Source organism: Pan troglodytes, chromosome 9 (genome assembly GCF_028858775.2).
Source record: "Pan troglodytes isolate AG18354 chromosome 9, NHGRI_mPanTro3-v2.0_pri, whole genome shotgun sequence".
NCBI lineage: Eukaryota > Metazoa > Chordata > Mammalia > Primates > Hominidae > Pan > Pan troglodytes.
This window is the reverse complement of record NC_072407.2, coordinates 49,290,909-49,299,465: the sequence shown is the minus strand read 5'-3', so window position 1 is coordinate 49,299,465 and position 8,557 is coordinate 49,290,909. Positions and strand designations below refer to the sequence as shown.

General features: G+C 48.1%; 1 protein-coding gene across 1 annotated transcript in view; it reads left to right on the top strand.

The window, feature by feature from the left end:
* Positions 1–344: 344 nt before the first annotated feature.
* The window catches only part of SYT13 (synaptotagmin 13), a 46,108-nt gene continuing 37,895 nt past the window's right edge, over positions 345–8,557 (top strand). The window contains exon 1 of the mRNA XM_521898.7: positions 345–661. Coding sequence (XP_521898.4) covers positions 479–661 — 183 coding nt within the window. The 5' untranslated portion in view covers positions 345–478. The remainder of the gene's footprint in view (positions 662–8,557) is intronic.

Sequence of the window (8,557 nt, the reverse complement as noted above, 5' to 3'; positions counted from 1 at the left end):
AAGACCCAATTTTACAGCCAGCTTGGCCAGCTGCTGGGGTAGAAGGGTGAGCAAGGAGCTAGTAGTCTGGGGTAGTGACTCCTAGAGTCGCAGATCTGGTTGGAGCCCAGGTTTGTCCTCTAACACAGTGTGACCTCCGCAAGCTCCAGCACTTCTTGGGCCCAGTTGTCCCCTGTTGTACACAAAGCATTAAGAATGGCCTGAAACAACCCCAAGGCTCCTTCCACCTGGAAGGCTCCGGCTCCTGTTGGGGTGGGGGTCCGGTCACGTGTTGGCGGGGAGGGGGTTGCCGGTTGACGTGGCTGCGGGTCCAGCCTCCTCTGACGTCCTCGCAGCCGTCCTCCCTCCCTCCGTCCCCGCCCCTCTGGCGGCGGGAGAGCTGCTGGCTCGCCCGGATCCCGGGAGCTGCCTGGAGGCGGGCCCGGCCCGGGGAAGGTGAGCTGCTGCCGGACCCAGCCCCTCGCCAGGAGCGGGCACCATGGTGCTGTCGGTGCCTGTGATCGCGCTGGGCGCCACGCTGGGCACGGCCACCAGCATCCTCGCCTTGTGCGGGGTCACCTGCCTGTGTCGGCACATGCACCCCAAGAAGGGGCTGCTGCCGCGGGACCAGGACCCCGACCTGGAGAAGGCGAAGCCCAGCTTGCTCGGGTCTGCACAACAGGTGAGCGGGGGCGGCGCGCGGGCCCTTCCCGGGCAAGGCGGGGTTGCCGGGCAGCTGCAGAGGGGGAAATGGGGTGGGAGGCGGTCGTGGATCTTTGCGCGACAAAGCTTGGCGGGGAGGGGACAGCAGACGAGTTGGAGGACAGGTCAAGGAGTCAAAAAGGTAGGGGGATGGGGGAGGCTAGGGGATGGGGGAGACGAGACGTGAAGGAGAATTAGGGAGCGGCGAGCTTGTGGGGACTGAGAGAAGAATGGGGGCCAGCAGCGAGACCTAAAGGGAGGGGACAGGAAAGGGGACCTGGATAAGAATTAGGGCTGGGAAGGGTAAGAGGAGAGGGAGGCTGGGAGGGGAATCGCCAGGGTTAGGGAAGACCCTGAGAGGTACCAGACAATGAGGAGTTTGCAGAATTGGGAAGAGGACTGGGGTCTGTGAGAGGGAGGTGGGTGGTGTTTGTGGAGCCAGGGTAGGGCAAGTCCTGCCAGAGCTGAGAAGAGGTAATGCCTGCAAAGCCAGAGGGGAGGTGGCCGCGGTCCCGCAGGAGCTGGGAAGCTAGCGGGGTCTAGAGAGCTGAATCCCGGAGGAACCTGAAGGACTCTTCCCCACCCCCTAGCAGCTCTGAGCTCCAGCCAGTCAGAGGGGGTTGGTATGGCCTCCCCCAAGATGTCTCTGCAGATGTCCCTGGAGACAGGAGGGCTTTTATCCCATGCATTTGCTCATGGCCAGAGCCCCTTCGTGCAGGAAATAGCCGGTGCTCCCATTGTAAAGAGCAGAAGGGGTCTGGGGAAGCAGTTTGGAAGGATTTCCCTGCATAGGCTGTGACCTCCAGGATGCATTTCCAAAGTACAGAATGCAGAATGTTCTCTGGAGAACCAGGAGGCAAAGAGTCCTGCTAGAGTGATTTGAGGAAGGATGGCCCTGGGGCAGGGGCATGACTTAAAGGACCTCCTAAAGGCCCTCTAGATCCCTTATAGACTGTATGGTTCCAGGAGTGGCACTAAAATGCTGTGACTCCATCTTCCTTTTTCCAATCAATAATTCAAAAGCTCAGAGGACGCAGTTGTGTGGGGCCTGTGTCAGTCACTGTACAGTGAGAGTGGAAAGGAAATGGCTGCTGTCCTTGAGGCACTTATAATCCAAGAACAGTGACATTGACAGTGGCTAAATAGGAGCCAGCTGCACAGCAGAATGTGGGACTTGGGACGATCTGGAAAAGGGGAATAGTGGGCTTTCCACTGGCCAGGGGTTGGGAGTCCTTCTCCACAAGTCGTGGTCGGCCGCCTCTCAACCTTCTTTCCTGCCCAACACACTTGAGGAACAGCCACTCTTCTGCCTTTCAGTGATGTCTCTCCAGGCACCGCCCCCTCCCCTTCCTAGAGAGAACCACTGGGAAACTAGTTGGTGTAAATGACCTCTAGGGTCTCTTCCAACTCTTTGTCTTATTGATGACCAGTAGCCCACAGAACGGCTGATCATCTGTTAAAGAAAAACCAGGTTGTGTCTCTCCCCTGCTTCAAATCCTCCACAACTTCTCACTGAGCTTGGAAGAGGTCATAGCAAACCATGACATAGCATACACTGTGTGCCAGGTGCACTGTTCAGAGTACACTAATTAATGTGTTTCTTGACCCAGTGAGGGAGCCATAGAATGATCCTAACTTAAAGATGAGGAAACTGAGGCTTAGAGAAGGTAACTGACTTGCCTAGAACTGCACAGCTAGAGAAGTTTTAGAGCCAGACTCTAGCTGAGCTTGTCTGATTCTGGAGGCCACACTATTAGCCACTCCTCTCCACCCACTCACCTGCTTTAACAAGGAAGGTGCCTGCCTCTCCAGCCAAGCTCATGCCAGTTTCTTTCTTCATCAGCAGTCTTGGCCTCCCTGGATTTACGATCATTCTTTTAAAACACCAAGCCCTTTTCTGCCCCTTCATTTTTCTCTGACCTTTCATACAAATGGCTCCTTCTCATCCTTCAGGTCTTTTTCCATTTGAAGTCTCAGGGAGGATTTTGCCTACTGACACATAAAACAAAACACCCTCTTCCTGTTATTCTCTCCCATATTGTTTCTAACAAATCCTTTTATGGCACTCTTTACATTAGGATGCAATCTTTCATATTCATTTACTGGTGTAATATTTATTCCCAGACCCTCTCAGTGCCTGGAAAGTAGTAGGTGTCCAATAAGAAATTGTAGATGAATAAAGTCATCTCAGGGGTCATCCAATGGGGACTATCACCTTCAAATACTGGTGCATGCACCATGTCTTTGTAACCAAGTGCAAGCTCAATAGGGGCACAATAAATATTTGTTGATACATGATACCTGCCCATCCACATTCCCTTACCTGGTTCCCTCAGTGACAAAGATGTGGGCAACTTGGGGCTGAATCTATGGGTGTGAATGTGTTGAAGCTGAGATCTCACAATGACTTGGTTGCCGTTGTTCTCAGATTCATTCAGCCACTGGCCCAGAAGAAGTAAATAGAGAAAAGACAACCAATTGACATTTCAAAGCAAGTAAAGAGGGTGGCAACCATTAGCGGTGACAGATGACAGGAGGGTGATGTACATGGCACCTATTGACAAGTAGGACAAGAGCCAGGGAAGCTCTCTGAGGATGTTCCTTGAGGAAAGAAGGTATGGGGGCTGGAAAATAGGGGTCTAGATGACTGTAATCACAACAGAGGTGTCCAAGGCCTAATAGCCAGTGTCTCTGTAACTCACTAGTTTTGGCTGCTGAAAAAATTCTTTGGGTTTGGAGGCTATTCCTAGAAATATGATTTCTGACCCTGAATGGCTGGATGAAGTTGAAGTTTGTAGTGATTTTGAAAAGAAATTTGGAGTTTTCCCAGGGGTTTTGTTTATTTTTTACATAGGGTCTGACTCCATCACACAGGCTGGAGTGCAGTGGTGTGATCACAGCTCACTGAAGTCTCGACTTCCTGGGCTCAGGTGATCCTCCCACCTCAGCCTCCCATGTAGCTGGGAATACAGGCACGTGCCACCACGCCTGACTAATTTTTTTTATGTTTTGTAGAGACAAGGCTCAACATGTTGCCTAGGCTGGTCTCAAACTCCTGGGTTCAAGCAATTTGCCTGCCTCAGCCTCTCAAACTGTTAGGGTTACAGGCATGAACCACTGTGCTTTGCCCCCAGGGATTCTTAATCTGGGTCCACAAACCTCCCACCAAAGGGTCTGTAGATAGCATTAAAAGGTTCGTGGTCTTGGATAGGAAAAAAATGACATCATTATTTTCACTTACCTCTAACTGAAGCAGTATTTTCTGTAATTAGGAATAGCAACAAAAACCATAGTGTATCATCCATACCTGTGACTTTGTCCCCAAGGGAAATCACAGATAGCTTGGTAGCACATTACAGCTGTTGCAGATGGTTCACATTAGATTTACGCTCATCTCTCATTCTAAATTATGGTACTTATTAAATCTCCTGCTAGACTCTGTTATTTAATGAATTAATAAAGAAGCAAACATATAGCTACTTCACAATTTGGTTTTATTAGACAGTCCTTTGCAGCCCTGTGTCTTTTATTTTCTGCTTTTTCCAACAATTCAGAGGAAGTGTCCCTAGGCAGCCCTCGGCCATTCATTACCTCTCATGCTTCCAGCTGTTTTCAAGTCACAGTTCTTTGCTTTTCTGAAATATACACTCTGGACCCTTTATCCTGCCTTCTTAGACAGTGCCTCACTCTTAATGTGCAGCCCTTCCAGGCATGCAAGGAATTCAGTTTTACTATGCCGCCCACTCCTGGCCTGGCAGGTCACCTGGGACCTCTCTGTCATCAGCCTACCTCTAGAAGCTTGATCATTAGGCAGTGACCTGGCAGCTTGAGCAAGGAGAAAGAGCCAGGGAAGCAAAGCGAGAATGATGGTTTCTCCTTCACCATTACTTCTGAATCTATTAGTGAGCGGCGGCCAGACCCATGGGTTCCTGCCTCTGAATTTCCTCATCACCCTTGTCCGCACAGGCTGCCACTCAGCCCACTTCTGGGTCCTTTCATAGAAAGTCCTCCTTTCGCCCAACCTAAAGAATTGGGAGTAAGAAAGGAGAGCTGCTCTTTTCCCCTTGCCCCACGGCTCAGTCCTGTACCCCTACCACTTGGCAGGCACCCGCCTCCTGTTTTCAGAAAGCCTTCTTTTTCATGGCCTAGTTTTCTCCCAACACAGTGTCTACCTTGCTGTGCACTTAAGTGAGTCTTTTCAAATGCCAGAGAGGTCCCCTGCGTGACCCCAGTGCTGTACCTTTGAAGCTAACACATGGCCAAAGGCTTTATTGAAATTGCTTGGCCCTCAGCAGGAGTTCCCACACCAATTTTTTTTTTTTTTTTTTTTTTTTGAGGCAGAGTCTCACTCTGTCGCCCAGGATGGAGTACAGTGGCATGATCTCGGCTCACTGCAACCTCCACCTCCTGGGCTCAAGTGATTCTCCTGCCTCAGCCTCCTGAGTAGCTGAGATTATAGGTGTGCACCACAACGCCTAGCAATTTTTTTGTATTTTTGGTAGAGGCGAGGCTTTGCCATGTTGGCTAGGCTGGTCTCAAATTCCTGAGCTCATGTAATCTTCCCACCTCGGCCTCCCAAAGTGCTGGGGTTACAGGTGTGAGCCACTGCGTCTGGCCCCAAGCCCCTTCTGTCCATATCCCCAGCCACCCACTGTCACATGTGATCAAACTCTACAATCCCATCCTCTTTCCAGCAGAGTCGGGATCACTGAAGTGGCTTTCAGTGGAACCCTAGTAGATTAGTTCTAAGGTTTTACAAAATAATATAAATAAGTGCTGAATTTCTTTCTTTTTTTTTTTTGAGACAGAGTCTTGCTCTGTCATCCAGAATGGAGTGCAATGGTGCAATCTCAGCTGACTGCAACCTCTGCCTCCTGGGTTCAAGCAATTCTCTTGCCTCAGCCTTCCAAGTAGCTGGGATTACAGGCACCTACCACCATGCCCGGCTAATCTTTTGTATTTTTAGTAGAGATGGGGTTTCACCATGTTGGCCAGGCTGGTCTCAAACTCCTGACCTCAGGTGATCCGCCCATCTCGGCCTCTCAAAATGCTAGGATTACAGGCGTGAGCCAGCCCTCATGGCCTGAATTTCTATCAAACAATATATGTGTAGTGGAGCCTTCTCCTTAAGATCAGAGAATTTTTCCTTCATTTTCCTTGTATTCTTGACAATGTCTGGTATGGTGCTGAGCACATGGCAGTGTTTTGAATTAAATCATTATCTTGTAACCTAACACTGAATAAGAGAGGGAAGACACAAAGGAGTGCATATTCTTAGGGCTCCACTGACACAGGATTTGAAGCCAGCACAGTTTATTTATGGTGTTATCCTGGGGGACAGGAAATGACTGCAGCGGGTAGGAGAGCTTCTGGGCTTTGTTCATGCTCTGCCTCTTGACGTGGGTGCTGGTTACAGAGGTGTGTTTACTTTGTGAAGATGCATCCAGCTGTACATTTATGATTTATATACTTTTCTGTCTGCAGTTATACGTCAGTAAGGTTTTTATTAAAAAGTGTCATATTGTGACATGTTTGTGAACATTAATTGAGTACCAGGCCAGTATTTTTTTATTGCCAGGAGGACTTTGGGGCCATATTCAAGAGACATGAGCCTCCTTTTTGTGTTTTTTTAAATAAATTGCTTCTTCGGCCCTGTTTGCTTTCTGCTGTTTCTCCCATGGCCACCTCCTGTGTGCTGCATAAAGGATTCCCCCTGGGGATTGGGACCTTAAGACCATCAGTGTGGTCCTATTAGGCCTCCTACCTCTTCTCCTCTTCCTTAGTCCTCTAGAGCAACGCCTTCTCTGATTGTTTGTTTTAATTCACACATGTAAGAGTGAGGATGGACAGATGCTGCATTTCATTAGTTAAATAGTTCATTCATCAAAGATTAATGAGCACATGCTAGGCCTTGGGATATGGCAATGGAAAGACAGACATATGCTTTTCTTGATAAATGGGGAGACAGACAATAAAACAAGCAATTGCCATGATCAGGGAAGCACAGGGTGCCATGGGAAACCCAGGGTGGGGGGTATTACTTCCGTCTTCAGCCTAAAGTAGAATTTTCTCCAGTGCAGGTTGTTTTTTCTCCTGAAGTCTCCCCTGTACCTTAATGATGATAGGATGCCCCATGAATTGCTAACCCCACTCCTGGAACTGATTCAACTCTGGAAGGCTGTAAGGTCTGACCTCCATGGATTCTCAGACTTTTACAGGACTCATTTTCTAGCTTACTATTAGCTCATCTCTTGCCTGGTGAACTCACCCATTCATATAAACCACCACCACCACAATGAAGTATTTCCATAGAGTAATAAATAACAGTGATAGAATAGCTAACATTTATCAAGTTCTTTATATGTGCCAATCACTGTTCTAAGCATTTTAACCATATTAAAATGTTTTTTGAGACAGAGTCTCACTTTGCCACCCAGGCTGGAGTGCGGTGGCATGGTCATGGCTCACTGCTGCCTCGATCTTCTGAGCTCAAGTGATCCTCCCACCTCAGCCTCCCAAGTAGCTGGGAATACAGTCATGTGCCACCGTACCTGGCTAATTTCTTTTAAATTTATTTTTTGTAGAGAGGGTCTCACTATGTTGCCCAGGCTGGTCTTGCACTCTTGGGCTCAGGCCATCCTCCTGACTTGTCCTCCTAAAGTGCTAGAATTACAGGTGTGATCCACTGCACCTGGCCATAACCATATTAATTTTAATTATCACAATAGCCCTATGAAATATGCATAATTATTATTTTTCATTTTGCAGAAGAAAAGTAAGACACAGAAAGCTTAAGTAACATATTCAGTGGGAGAGCTGGGAATCAAATTTACAAAATTTGGCTTCAGAGCCCACACTTTTGACGACTAGGTTGAAGATTAGCAGAAAAAAAGTAGTCAAAATTTTATTTGAGCCATTGTGTTTCCCCAGATATGGCATAAAAGTGTCTATAAATACACATCTTTGTAGATCAACTTCAGAAACCTTTCCCAATGCTTTTGATTGCTTTGCTGCCGCCATCACACTTCAGGCATTGGGTGCAGCCCGGGGCCCTCCACAGAAATTTTACACAGTAAACATGTTTGGGCTGGTTGCTTAGCAACGTGGAAGACAGTATGAATTTTTCATCAAGAAATTAGCATAGATTCTTTCAGGGAGATGAGCACATACCCGCTGGAAATACTCTTCAAAGCACTCACATGTGGACCCCTAAGCCTGTGTCCCTCAGTCTTTTTTCCAGTGACAGGTCTGACCTGTCCCATCTCCCTTCCTCCCCTAGTTCCTTCTTTGGGTACAGTTTGTAGATAATTCAGATACATGGCTCTTCTCTTCATGGAATTGACGATTCACTAGCACCTTTTGTTAATTCTAGCAGAAAACAGTGCTGCATCCTTTCCAGATTTTCAGATACTAGTCAAGTTGTGAGGAGGTACCTGGGGCACAGGAGGAGGGATAGAGAGGCCATTGGATTATGACGAAGGAAACACCTGAAAGACAAACCAGAGGGGGCCCAAGCAAAGGCAGAAGGAAGAGAAGAGACCAGCAGGAGAGGGAAGCATCAGACCCAGAAGACAAAGAGGAGAAAAAATAAGACACAACCATTCCACGATCAAAGACCTACGAGAGCAATCCGAATATGTGGAGACAGTCCCTTTGTTGTCCACACTGACCTACAATCTCCCAATAACCAGCAGCACTTCACCTCCTGCTTCCACCTTCTTCTTACTGTATTCAGTACTCCCAGGGCTTATTTCTTGCTAAGAAACAATGGGAAAATCTGCTTTGAGGATGGAGGAGAATAGCTTCATAGAAGCAAGTTTTAAGAACTAAGAGATTCTATACGTATGTATCAGAATCAACACACGTGCACACAAAG